Source organism: Hibiscus syriacus, unplaced genomic scaffold (assembly GCF_006381635.1).
Source record: "Hibiscus syriacus cultivar Baekdansim isolate YM2019G1 unplaced genomic scaffold, ASM638163v2 tig00010204_pilon, whole genome shotgun sequence".
Lineage (NCBI taxonomy): Eukaryota > Viridiplantae > Streptophyta > Magnoliopsida > Malvales > Malvaceae > Hibiscus > Hibiscus syriacus.
The window spans coordinates 536,692-551,269 of NW_024062209.1; the positions used below are offsets into that span (position 1 = coordinate 536,692).

Consider the following 14,578-nt stretch of genomic DNA (forward strand, 5'->3'; position numbering starts at 1 on the left):
TTATTTTAGTATATATCATTAGTGATATATATCGATGTGTGATATTTTCTCTAGACTCATCCTTATATACATATATCTTGTTCGAACGTTGGAAAGAAACTTCCACCGGTCATACCTAAAAACGCTGTCCAAATTTTCAGCCCTGCATGTGAGTGTTATCCAATCAGTATATTACAAGTATATGGGGTGGGATTCATGGGAGTTAAGAAGGAAATCAATCGAGTATGATCGTATAGTCAATTTGTAGATAAAAGATTAGCGTATTGCGGTGACACTTCAACATACTTGCAAATTAAATGTCATTTACATAAATATATTTGATCAGTCACTTATTTTATTTTTATTTTATGTTTATTATTTAGTATAAGATTTTTTTTATAAAACTAGGTGAATACAAGATAAATTCTGCTAAAAAACCTTTAATCATTTAATAATAAACGTTCGTTCACATAGCTTACGTGGTGCTCGAACCCAAAATCTCAAGAGATAACAATAAATTTCTTAATCACTAAAGTCATTTTGTTCGTGCATAATTTAACGTAACTTAAAGTACATATTTTAGTGAAACCAACACAAATAACTTGTTTAGCTCATGACTAGCCCAATGACTGGATGTCTAATTCCTTTTCAAGAAGGCCAAGGTTTAGAACCTTTATCCTAAATAATTTAAAAATAATTAAGTGGGCAAAATAAAAACATGCGAATATATGACTCATTGAATAGATAATTTAATTTAATAGTATCCTAAATCGGTAAAGTCGATCTGTCCTGCTCAGATGGAGTATGTGTATAAAAAGTTTAGGGTAAATTACATGTGTAATGCTTAAAGTATTATCTTAATTTTGTTTTTTTACTACAACTTTATTCTTTTTCAAAATTATACTAACATTTAGTTTATTTTCATTTTGATATCATGCAATTAAAAACTTAAAGAACTGCTGACGTGACATATAAGATAATACCACGTCATCATTGAGAAAATAAAAATATCATATCATCAGTTCTATTAAGTTTTTAATGGCGGATATCAAAATGAAATTTAAACTAAACATTAGGTATACTTTTTAAAAGGTATAATGCCAAATTTAGCCCCAACGTTTATCAAAGTGGTCATTTTGCTTCATATTCTATATTTTTTTAGCATTTTGGCCCTCAACGCTTCGTTTTAAGGCAAAAAGATCACTAATATTTGACAGAAGAATCACTTTGTCCTTTATTCTTTTTTGTTGGGGCATTTTAGACATCAACATTTCATTTTAGGGTAAAATGATCCTATTTTAGAGTGTTACTTCTGAGTTAACTATAATTTTCATCTACAGAGAGTTTTTTGTCCCAAAGTGAAGCATTGGAGGGCAAAATACTCAAAAAAAAGTAATAGAGGCCAAAATGATAATTTTGATAAACGTTGGAGGTTATTTTTCATATTATTTAAAAAAATTAGTTTAAATATTAAAATAAAATAAAAATAATAATTTAGATATTAAATATGTAATTTACTCAAAAGTCCAAGGAGAGAGTCAATAGAAAGATGCCACCTAAAGGGGTATGGATGCCAGAAACGTAGGATAGTCCAACAAGTTGAACGTGTTAAAAGCCACCGTAACCCATGTGTCAATGTTACAGAAGCCTGAATCTTCAAGCAACCTCTTTCATTTCGTTTATTTTTCTCTAATTTGCCGCTAACCTCAAAAGCTGTCCATCACCCACACGTATTTCATTCAAACCTTTGCACGAATCAAACTGTTTCAATAATATAAAAATTATTATTATTCTATTTAAGTTTCGTACAAAACAAACGATATTAATTATAAAAAATTATTATTACATTTTAAAAATTTTGAATTTGTATATTATAAAAATAAAAAATGTAAATATTTTATATATAATAATTATATTTAAACATATATTATTTTGTATTTTTGATATCAGTAATAAAAGAAATTTTCCATTCAAACACTGAACGCAATCCCCCTTAACTGCTCTCTTAACGTTTTCATAGTTTTCAACTTTGCCTCAACAAACAAGCAAAACCAAAGTTTCTAAATCTCCTCCAAGATTCTCCCTATTCCCTCCTCTCTTTTTTTTTTCTTTATTTGGGTGCTTCTCTCCATCAAAGTTGGAGCTTGAATATAATAAAAATGGTAACTTTGACATTTGCTCCTGTTTTCCACCCAAGACTGTCGGTGTTCGAACACAATGGATCCCTTTTCGTTTCCAGAAGAAAATACAAGAAGAAGGACCAAGCTTTTGTCCCTGTAAATTCTTCTTTCTCAGCTTTTGGTTGAATTAAGTTAAGATTATAGTGTTTGATTTGATTATGGATTGGATTAGGTAGCAAGGTTGTTTGGGCCAGCTATATTCGAGGCATCGAAGCTAAAGGTATTGTTCTTGGGAGTCGATGAAAAGAAGCATCCGGGGAAGCTACCCAGAGCTTACACCCTTACCCATAGTGATTTAACCTCTAAACTCACTTTAGCCATCTCCCAAACCATTAACAATTCTCAGGTATGATTTCATAACCCATTTTTTTTTTTTTTGAAAAGATAAAAAAAAGGGGAAAAATAACAGGGGATGAGGAATGATTTAAGGCAACTACGAATTTAATACATAAACTATTAATTTTAGACTGTTTTAGTACTTAAACATTTAATTCTTTTAAAAACGTATATAATATTAGATCGAAACTAATAATTTAGGTATTAAATTCGTAATCTACTTATTTTTTTTTCTAAAATCATATTTAACATAATTTTTTTTTTGTAACAAAACTAAACATTTGTTATAAATTTTAAAAAAATAATTGGACAATGAAAATATAACAAAAATTATAGTTGAGATATTAAACTTGTAGTTAAAAAAAAGGAAAAACATATATAGAAAAGTTTGATATGATTTGGGGGTTGATTACAGTTGCGGGGATGGGCAAACAAAATATACAGAGACGAAGTGGTGGCGGAATGGAAAAAAGTGAAGGGAAAGATGTCTTTGCATGTTCACTGTCACATAAGCGGCGGCCATTTCCTGTTGGATTTGTGTGCTAGACTTAGATACTTCATCTTCACCAAAGAACTCCCCGTGGTAATTTCTATTTATCATTTTCTTTAGGATAAATTACGCGCTTAATACTTAAATTATTAGTTTTGTTCAGTTTTTGTACTTCGTCTTTTAAAATTTAACGCGTTTAATATTTAAACTATCATTTTTTGTCTGTTTTAATACCTAAACTTCTAATATTTTTCAAAACTTAACGTTTAAGTTTTTAATGGGTACTAAGATGAAATAAAAACTAAATGTTGACTATGGATTTGAAAAAAAAATACAAGTTTAAATTAATATTACTGAACGCCCGTAATTTACCCTTTTCTTTATGATTATGATTTTAATCCCTTTATTATTCTTTTATAATTTTACATCATTTGATTTGTATTATATTATTAGTACCATTTGGTTGTTTTCAATTAATAATAAATTTTTATAATAATTAAATATTAATATATTTTTTAAATATAGATGTAAATGATACTATCAAGGGTAAACAACATGTTTAACACCTTAACTATTACTTTTATTTCGTTTTAGTTACTCAATTATTTTTTTAAATCATACTTAATATTATTTTTAGTTTCATTTTGATTATTTACTGTTAGAAAATTTTATGGTGATATTGACATTTTATTATAAGATAATGTCATATCATTGTTGAAAAAATATCATGTTAACAATTTTATTAAATTTTTAATGATAAGTGGTTAAAATGAAATCAAAATGTAATTTAGGTATAATTTTTTAAAAAATAATAGTTAGGTGATAAAAAAAATTAAAGTGATAGTTGACTGCCAAACGTATAGTTTACCCTATTATCAACTTAGATGAATTAATACTATTATAAAAATAGCATTCCAAAAGATAATCTATAAAAGTGTAGAGGGGATATATATCTAAATTCATAATTCTAAAGGGACTAAAACCATAATTATATAATTTATTTACCAAATGTGTTTTACTTGGTATTAGTCTCCTGGAAAAAAATGAATTAAGCTCCTTGCATTATTGAAATAGGTGCTGAAGGCGTTTGTCCATGGCGATGGGAATTTGCTGAAAAACTACCCAGAATTACAGGAGTCATTGGTTTGGGTTTATTTTCACTCCAACGTTCCAGAATTCAACAGGGTGGAGTGCTGGGGTCCGTTCGTGGAAGCTGCAGCGCCTTCTAGCGGCGGTGACGACGGTTGTGATGGGTGGGGACAATGGAAAAGACAAGAAATCTTTGAAAGTAGGCGGGAATTACCCCAGCCATGCCAAGAGAACTGTACTTGTTGTTTCCCACCAATTAGCTTGATCACGTGGTCACCAACGCACACCGATGAAAATGAACATGGGACCCAAGCTGCTTCGAATCTCAAAACCATCAAATGAATTGTGTTGTTGTTTGTTGTTGATAAGTACTGTTTTCTTTGTGATGAAAGAGAAGATGTAAATACAAAAACGTTAAAAACATGTACTCCCACACGCATCTGATTCCCTGGGTCTGAACTTTATTATGAAACTGCCCGCTTTAAACAATGAAGTGGGGTTATATCAGTCGTGTTTGCTTTCACTTTACGTCTGCTTGCATTTAACCACATTAACTGGAAAATTAATATTTATGCGATTTGGGAGGTTTAAGATTAAAGAAATGTGTTATCACAAATTTTAATATTTTTGTTAAAACGTTATTAAAACATTATTTTTTACCGAAAATGTTAGTATTGGGTGTTACCTAAAATGTTTAATATTTCCGGTAAAACGTAACCTAAAACATTATTTTTCACATGAAATGTTAATATTAGACACTATCTAAAATATTTTTTTACCGGAAATAAATTAGTAAAATTAATATTTTCGGTAAAAAAATAATATTTTAAGTAGTGTTTTACTGAAAATATTAAAAAAAATATTAACATTTTCGATAAAATCATTTTTTAACCGTATGTTAAGGTTATTGTACACCAGAACTACTCATGCGATTTCGGGATAAATGAATATCTATCTAAATTACTTTAGTGGCGAGATTAGAAATACTCATATGTATACCTATATGGTCATAATAGCGAGATCTATTCGAATACCTATGATTATATATATACTTGATGTTAGATGAAATCGATATATATTGTTGTATTACCGATGATGTGATTGAATATTTTCTTGGCAATTAGTGATGAAAGCTCATGATTAGACCCTCGGTTACGTATTAGAGGAAGTATGAGACTAATATTGCTGAGCTAACGTAGCTAACTCATCTTAATCAAGTCATGCCTTAGATTTATGAATCATATATATATGTTTGTTCCTCATTTTTTATACTACTAATATGTTTATGTTTATAAATTTTATGATGAATATTAGATTAATAATATACAATTGAACTTGTGAAGCTCAACGTTTGAATGTTTTCGGATTATTGAACTTGACTAGTTTATGAAACTCCATCATCACATGATTTCTAGCATCCATTTTTTGGTACAATATTTGAGTATTATAGTAAGCATATGTATCCATAAGAACTTTAGATGTATTCAGTCTGTAAACACTATTTATAATTTAGTATTATTTTGATAAATATTTGTAAATAGAGTTCTAGTTTGTAAACATGTTTTAAATGCTTATATAAATTTACTGTTGATTTCATATTTTGATTAAGAATAAAAAAAAAGTGAAATAGTAGTTGCTTTTATGGCTCAATGTAGCACACTGAACACTGGTGATGTACACATAACATTGAAAAAAGAGAAAATAACTTCAGTGACCGAAAATACCTTATAATATACGATTTTAACCAACGTTTTTTGGATTTACGAAAATGACCAACAAATTCGCAACGCGATCTCAAATTCGCAACACAGTTTGCAAATTCGCAACGCGATTTTCCCAAATTTGCAACTCAGTTTCTGTAATCGCAACGCAATTTTCCAAATTCGCAACGCGATTTCCAAATTCGCAACACGAAATTTCAAATTCGTAACTCGATTTCTGAATTCGCAACACAAGTTTCCTTTTCACAACAAGATTTTCTAAATCGCAACACGAATTTTGTTTTAGCAACTCAATTTTTGAATTCGCAACACGAATTTTAATTTCGTAACAGCTTTTATTTTCGCAACACAAATGTTTTGGGTATATAAACTACGCAGCTGCAACAACTCATAACCTAAATCCCTAAATCGCAACTCATTCCATCTTCATCTATCACTCTCTCCGGCGACATCCGTTCCTATATCCAACGACATCCTTCCCCATCTCTATTTTTTTACATAATTTTATTTCTATATAATTTTTCAATGATTTCTCTCCCAAATTATCAACTATCAACTTAATAAAAGGTATGTTTTTCTCTAAGTTAGTGATGATATCTAGTTTATAGCTCGTTTGTTTAGTAAATTAATTTACAATTTGTAGAATGAAACCATCTAATGTTGATCATGTTGGATAGATTTGTGTTTTGGAGGGTCATGGGAGAATGTTCATGGTGTTTTACAATATATGCCTTTACCCATGAATCTTCAACTAAAACTGTCATTAAAAAAGTTAACTTATGAAACTCTAATGTTACGTGTTGTAAAGAAATTGAATTTAGAGCCCCTAAGTGGATTTAGGCTATCTTATCAGAGAAAATGTAAAGTTTATTTGTTAACCGACAATGAAGATGTTGAACGATTCATTGCTTACATTAGTGTTTCGCAAGAAGATGATGTTACATTGTATGTTGTTGAACATAGAAATAGTGAAGTTGGGTCAGTAGTGGGTAGTAATCAACTAAGTTCTTCAACCCCAGTTTATGGTGCTCACAATGTACAACGTTGTTATCAACCTCAAAATTTAATGGTTCCACCACAATTTCATCACCAAGAAAATTTTGTTTCACCACATTTCCAATTCCAAACACAATATCAAACACAATCTCAAAACCCACAACCTTTCCCTAATCCAAATCCCAATAAACTTTCAGCACCAAATTCTGGTTTTCGTATTGACCAATTAGACGATGATGAGCCAACAGAAAAAATTGTGAGTACTAGTCAGTATTTGAAATTTGATCTTGGTCAATACCCGGACTTTGATCTTGGTCAATACTCGGATTTTGATGATGTTTCAGAAGAAGAAACAGACCCTGCGTGTAATGATTTTGATATTGGTCAATACCTGAATTTTGATGATGAAACAGCCGCTGTCGAGGAAGATGTTGTTGATGATAATGAGGAGGAAGTTACGACTGTGAATGAACATGTTGAACATCCATTTTGTAATTCATATAACCCTAAAGAAGAAAAAGAAGAAGAAGTCCCCAAAGAAAAGAAAAAGAAGAAAATGCCACGGGAGTATAACTGGAATAAGCCAGAATTACTTTAGATACCGGAAGAAGAGTTGGTAAAGATAGCAGTTGATTGTTACACAAAAGTTATTTGTATCAAGAAAGATGATTTTTTTGATACAAAGGAAGACTTGAAGATAGCTTTGTATACGAAATGTATGGAAGATGACTATCAACTAAAAGTTAACAAATCACGCAAAGATCGTTTCAAAACAAAGTGTATGATTGACAAAAAATGTACGTGGCGTATGATTGCAAAGAGGATAAAAGATTACGAAATGTTTCAAGTTAGGACTTTTATTGATAAACATACATGTTCAAGAACCCAAGTTTTTTCTCACCATAGACAGGCAAACAAAAAGGTGTTGGGTGGTTTTATGGATAAGTTAATATTTTTGAATGGTAGGGTATATCGGGGACATGAAATTATGACTGACATGAATGCTCGGTTCAAGATTAGTATCTCATATTCTCAAGCTTGGAGAGCCAAATGTTATGCCTTGGAATTGTTGAGGGGGTTGCCAAAAGCATTGTTTCCCCAACTGTCGACTTATTGTCACAATTTAAAACTGAAAAATCCTGGGTCGGTAACTCGTATCAAAACAGATAGAGATGGACGCTTTGAGTTGCTGTTTATCGCCATTGGTGCTGCGATTAGTAAATCAATATAATTTTGTTGACTCATTTTTGTTACTTACATGCATTTCACATTTAAATGATTATATTTCTTGTGTATATTATTTTGTAGATTCGTTCGTTTATTACTTGCATGCGCCCAGTTATTATAGTTGACGGAGAACATTGAAAGATCGATACCTTGGAGTAAACTTATTAGCAGTAGCCATGGATGCTAACAATGGGATATTGCCAATAGCTTATGGGGTTGGCAAATCTGAAACCTCTGATTCATGGACATGGTTTATGGGTCATCTTAGGGATTACATAGGTCCTATTAGCAATCTGACAATCATATCCGATAGGGTAAACTCAATTGACAATGCTGTTAAAAGGTGTTTCCCAGATGCTTTTCATGGACTTTGTGGTGTTCATTTGTATAGAAATCTAAAATCAAGGTCTGCTGGTATAAAAAATCACAAATGGACATACTGGAAGGTTGTAAAAGCTTATCGGGAAGTGGATTTTAATAAGCATATAAATTGTTTAAGACGTGTTTTGCCTCAATGTGCTCAAACACTAGAAGATGTCGGGTTTGAAAGATGGTCAATAGTACATCAACTTGGAGCAAGATATGGTTTCATGACGTCTAATAGTGCAGAATCAATCAACGCTCTAAGTCGTCATTCCTGAAAATTACCCATTACTATGTTAATGGAGTTTTTTCGAGCCTCTATTCAACAGTTGTACTACAAGAAAAGAAACTATGCAAGTATTATTTCTTTAAATTTATAACTTATCATATTTAATATATTTTACTATGTATTATTTATTTAAATTTACAGGAACATTGGAACGTCGTGTTACACCATGGACTGAAAAAAGATAACGAAACGTGTTGTGAAGTCAACGCCATGGAGAGTTGAACCATGTTCAAACACTTTGTTTGAAGTATTGTATAATAACTTAAATGGGCTTGTCGATCTAAATGCAAAGACGTGTAGTTATATGAAATGGCAAACATCTGGTTATACGTGTGACCATGTTATAAAAGTTGCTCTTCATCTAAACCAAGATGATTCAAGCGCATACGCTATGAATTGCTACACTACAGAAGTATATCGACAGACTTATGCCGAGATTGTCTACCCTATTCCACATCCTTCTGAGTGGGACATACCAGATGACTTACAAATAGTTTTGCCACCAGTCATGGACAGCAGGCTACCTGGCCGACCAAAAAATCACGATCGTATACCGTCTAAGGGTGAAGAGAAGAGGATGTCAACATGTAGTCGGTGCAAGGAAAGTGGTCATACAAGGTTGACCTGTGGATCACCAGTGCCATCACAATCATCTTTTCCTCTACCAAAATATGGATCCTCATCAAAAGCCAAAGCTCATATGGTGCCAAGAAAAATGAAATCAAAATCGCAATCAAAATCAAAATCCCAATCACAACCGGCTTCACCTTTTGGGACTTATTAACTTAAGTGATTTTTAAATGCAAACGTTGTATTATGTGTATTTTATATGTGAATGCATACATTTTCAGTTAGACATGAATTAGTAACTTGAGTTTGAACATTGCTATGATCTATTCAGTTGTTATCACTTATCAGATTGTTGTCTGTTATCTTTTTGAAGGTGTTTTCCTTGAATTCGCAACGCGAAAGTCAAATTCACATTACGATTTTCGCGTTGCGAAAGTCAAATTCGCGTTGCGATTTTTGCGAAAGTCAAATTCTCAACAAAAAAATCGCAACGCAAATTTAACTTTCGCGTTGCGAATTTGACTTTCGCAACAATCGCAACGCGAATTTGACTTTCGCATTGTGAAAGTGTACCTTCAACATGTATTTTTTTCCTTCAACATAATGCAGATTGAAATTAAAAAAAAAACAATTCTTATTTACACTTAACATCCCCAGACAGTATATCCAAATGCTCCTAACAATAGGGAGCTTACATCCAAATACATCAATTTGTTCACGCATATCACTTCAGGATTAACCTGCAGAAACGTTATGGCCATGAGATTTTCTACACATCTAAAACCAACAAACAACAAATTATTGAATTCTAGGTACTTAACCTAACATTTTCAAACTAACAAAGAGTATATATGGTAACAACACTTGCTCAAACTTACCAATAACAAATGGTTGTTTATGCACACTTTTAACACGTGGATACAGGTAGGAAACATCTCGAATATATCGCTCTAGCCATAAAATACTGAAACCACAACCCTACTGCACCTCTATCTCTATCTGTTAGAGGAAGAAACTATTTACCTCTTGTCGTCATACGTTCGAAGCACATGCATACAAGAGGACCACAATCCCCTCTGGCTCTCGCCTTTTGTTGTGGCGATGTCTCGTCTCTTATCATTGTAACTTTTAACTTATTTGGCTTCTTGTTTCCTGAATTAGTCCAATAATCAATCGTATCTAAGAATTTAGCCAAATGAGAGCTCCATCCCTTACAAACAATATCTTTATGAATGGGAGCTGAAGCTCGACGAGAAGCCAATAACAATGTTTCATAACAGGGATAAACACATGCAATCAAATAATAATTCAATTGTGCACATCAAATAAAATTTATGAACACCTTTAAATATTCAAAAATAAATAATAACCTTATCGACCTCCCACCAAGCAGGATAAAGGATAGCTTTTCCATTACCCAACCCATATAAAGCGTCTATCTGATCCTTCAAGTGAGCTACGTGAAAAGACGAAGGTATAATAGTCCATCGTGTCTTTTTTATTTTCTTCAATTCCCTTATAATTAGAAGACTTGACACCCATGTATCAATATGTTGTTTTATAAAAAAAATACATATATTAGTGAATTTAATAAATTTTAAAAAAATAATCAAAATGCAATATAAGAAGAATATAAGACTTACCCCCCATTCGAAATAGATATTCTCTTCAACCCCTAATAAATCACCCCACCAAGACCGATCAAGAAACAAATGAATATCATCATCGATTTTGCATATATCAGCGTAGAACCCCTGGCTCTCCGCTCATGTAGATAAAAATTAACTGCGGTCTTAGCCCAAAGGGTATTATCCATAATTGTGTCTGGTAGTGTTATTCTCTCATGTTGAGGAATGGTACTGGCCAGTAACTGATACGAAAGCCAACTCTGGTCTATCATACCAGGCACGTGAGGGGGTTTATCAATAAGTCGACATAGTATGCCTTGTGAATCGGGCTCTTGAACGGTGGGAGGGGCCTCTTGAACGATGAGAGGGGCCTCTTAAACAATGATAGGTGAATCAGGCTTCTTCTTACGGAGTCTTGGAACTATTGGGGTGAGAGGGGACATAATGGCACGTGTACGACGTCTGATGCGTGAACCCCATCGTGCAAAAATAACCCGACGTAAAGCATCTACCTTATCGAGCCACTAAAAATAAATTAATACATAAATCAGTAAATAAATAAATAAATAATGCCGAAAAAAGGTTATTTGCATTTTTAGTATATTATTAAACAAACTTATCTCATTGCGTAGAGTATGAACCTCATTCTACAATGATGAAACAATTTCACGTAGAGCGGCTACCTCATCACGTAAAGTAGATACCTCACCACGTAAAGCACCATTGTCATCACGTAAAACATCTACCTCACCATGTAAAGACTGTACCTCATCACGCCATGCACCATTGTCATCACGTAAAGTACCGACCTTATCACGCAAAGCACTGACCTCATCACGTAACTCCCCTAAGTCATCCCGTGGAGGTAGAGAACAGGGAGATAAATGTCGTGGCATCTTTGACGGTCGCCTATCATGAGGTGATGGTGGAGAAGAGGCTCGATGATGTGATGGAATAGGTGATGGCTCTCTTTGTGGATGTGTATAATCGGCTCGATCAGGTGATGGCTCTGGGTGTCGAGCTGTAGAATCGGCTCGATCAGGTGATGGCTCTCGAAGTGGGGGTGATCATCATCCGTCCTATCAAAAAAATACTTACTAGCTTGCCACCAATCAGTGGCAAGCTCAGCCTCTGTGGGTGTCAACCTATGTAATGGATAGTTTGCCTCCTAACAATATAAAAGCTCAAATAAAGTCAAACGTCTACTAGTAATAACTTGTTTATATATGGTAGTATTTGTGTTAACTTACATCATTCATCGTCGTATATGATATTAAATCTTCCCAATCCAACAGTCGGATCCTCCTCCAGGTAATAGCTCTAGGAATATCATTTGACTTTTTGATGGCATATGTCTGCATGCTGTGAAAAGCCTCAAATATCCAAATCTACAAACAATATAATACACAAATATTAATGTTAGTAATTGTTAAATAATTAATTATAAATTTGGAAACATTATATAGAAATTCTTACCTTAAAGGCCCAAATAAAGCCTACCAAAGTGTATTTGGAACCATGGCCACACAAACTACGACGGTCCTTAAAGACAGTTGACAACTTTTTCCAGGTAGCTTTCCATAGATATGAACCCCACGGAAACACGTTCCATGCATCTAGGTCCTCTACCAATAATATTAAATCCTCATAAATATGTTGTATGCCCTCTTTGCCTAAAAAGTCGGCATTCAAAAGTAATAAAAGGCATACTCGGACAACATCAAGGTCATTCATCCGAGTAAAACCATCTTTAAGAAGTAATCTTTTACAATCGTCGACGTGTAAACTGGGCTTCATCTTTGCCAGCTCAGGAAAAACCCGAAATAACCATGATGGGCGGGCGATATGACTAGTGTACCGACCTACTTCATCGTGTCGTCCAAAACGTAGACCAGTGATTAAGCAAAACTCCTCCCGCCCAAAACAAGTATACGCCGGTGGAAAATGAAACCATATCTCTTCATCACCACGTTGTATCCTCTTGGGTAGATCGTTAGTCATGGTCTGAAGAAACAAATGGGTCAACATAGCATCTCCACCTGAATGTTGTACTTTCAGCCATGGCCCGAAACAAGTTTTCTCAAACAAATTTCTTTGTACAAGTGTAAGTGTCGACGCAATTGTAGTGGCTAGGCTTAATTTATTCCTTAAAGTCAATGAAGCCTAAAAAATTCCTAACAAAAACAATAAACATACCAAGTTAGATATATCAAAAACTACAAATTATACACTATAAATAGAGATGATATTAAACAGGGAAAATATAGCCAAATATGTTTCAAACTAGCACGGTATTCACCCAATTCATTATTCTATCATAGTTCACAAAATGCATCAGATAATATTCCAGAAGTAAGCACTTATATCACATTTTAAAGGACAACATATAGGTTTAGTGCAGGTTCAAGGACAATATAAAGAGTAGTAGTTTATTCTTGAAACTTAAATTCGCAACACTGTGAAGTTAGTATTTGTCTTTGTTTTTTGGTTGAAGTAATGCAATTCATTCAAGTTTCAATTTGCAGAAGAAGAGTAGTTTTTAAAACTTAAATTCACAACACGAAAACGAAAATCGCAACGCGAAACTAAAATCGCGTTGCGATTTTCGTGTTGCGAATTTAAGTTTCAAAAACTATTCTTCTGCAAATTGAAACTTGAATGAATTGCATTACTTCAACCAAAAGGCAAATACTAACTTCACAGGGTTAAAGACTAAACAGTTTAGCAGTATTGGCAGCAACTGAATGAATTTACTAAGAAATCTAAGTGAAATGGTTAATCTATATATTGAAATTATCAGTAAGTTTATCATCAATTTAAATATGAAAAATCTAATAATAATACAAAAATAAAAAAAAAAAAATAAAAAAACTAATCCTCGGTGGTTGATTTTCTATTTTGTGGCCGTGAATGGTTGTGAGGGTGGCTCTGAGAGATGGAGATAGAGGGGGGTCGCTGGATATGGGGACGGATGTCGCCGTAGAGAGTGAGAGATGGAGATGGGACTGAGTTACGATTTAGGGTTTTAGGTTATAAGTTGCGATTATATTGTTTACATTTGTGATGCGAAATTAATGTTGTGCTTCGAATTCGAAAATAAAATTCGCGTTGCAAAAATAAACGCGCTTTGCGAATTTGACTTATGTGTTGCGAATTACAAATTCGCGTTACGATTTACATATTCGCGTTGTGAATTTCAAAACTGAGTTGCGAAATTGGAGTTTGCGTTGCGAATTCGAGATCACGTTGCGAATTTGTTGGTCATTTTCGCAAATCCAAAAAAATTGGTTAAAATCGTATATTATAAGACATTTTCGGTCACTGAAGTTATTTTCTCTTGAAAAAAATGATGGGAGGTTTAAACAATGGTACGACCACAAAATAAAAAATTATTTTTCCTTCAACCTCGTTCAAATATTAATTCTTAGAAATAAACCTGACCAATTCCCCTTGAGATTACTCATTTAAAATAGAGAAATAAACTAGAAAAAATGCAATTAAGTGGAAACTTTTTAAATATAGAAAAAACTATAATTGTTATCAAAGATAATTAGAAAAATCACTGTATAAAAATTATTACAACACAAAAACTATTCTCACAATCTTAATACATAAGTATACAGAAAATATTTAACTACACTACCACTCTAATACAAAAAAAATAGGATGAAATTTAAAAGCAAAAGGGTACGAGAGGTTCTCATACTTTT

At 32.9% G+C, this 14,578-nt stretch overlaps 1 protein-coding gene across 1 annotated transcript; it reads left to right on the top strand.

Annotated features, from left to right (window-relative positions):
* The first annotated feature begins 2,049 nt into the window (after nt 1-2,049).
* LOC120203617 (protein STAY-GREEN homolog, chloroplastic-like) lies at nt 2,050-4,532 on the top strand. The gene is made up of 4 exons (XM_039203856.1): nt 2,050-2,255; nt 2,332-2,505; nt 2,911-3,078; nt 4,060-4,532. The coding sequence occupies exons 1-4, from the start codon at nt 2,139-2,141 to the stop codon at nt 4,414-4,416; spliced, it is 816 nt and encodes a 271-aa protein (XP_039059787.1). The 5' UTR covers nt 2,050-2,138; the 3' UTR covers nt 4,417-4,532.
* The last annotated feature ends 10,046 nt before the right edge of the window (nt 4,533-14,578 follow it).

Coding starts and splice junctions, on each gene's coding strand:
- LOC120203617 (XM_039203856.1), top strand. CDS start 2,139: ATGGTAACTTTGACATTTGCTCCTGTTTTCCACCCAAGACTGTCGGTG. Junction 2,256..2,331: donor AGGACCAAGCTTTTGTCCCT/GTAAATTCTTCT, acceptor GGATTGGATTAG/GTAGCAAGGTTGTTTGGGCC. Junction 3,079..4,059: donor TCACCAAAGAACTCCCCGTG/GTAATTTCTATT, acceptor TTATTGAAATAG/GTGCTGAAGGCGTTTGTCCA.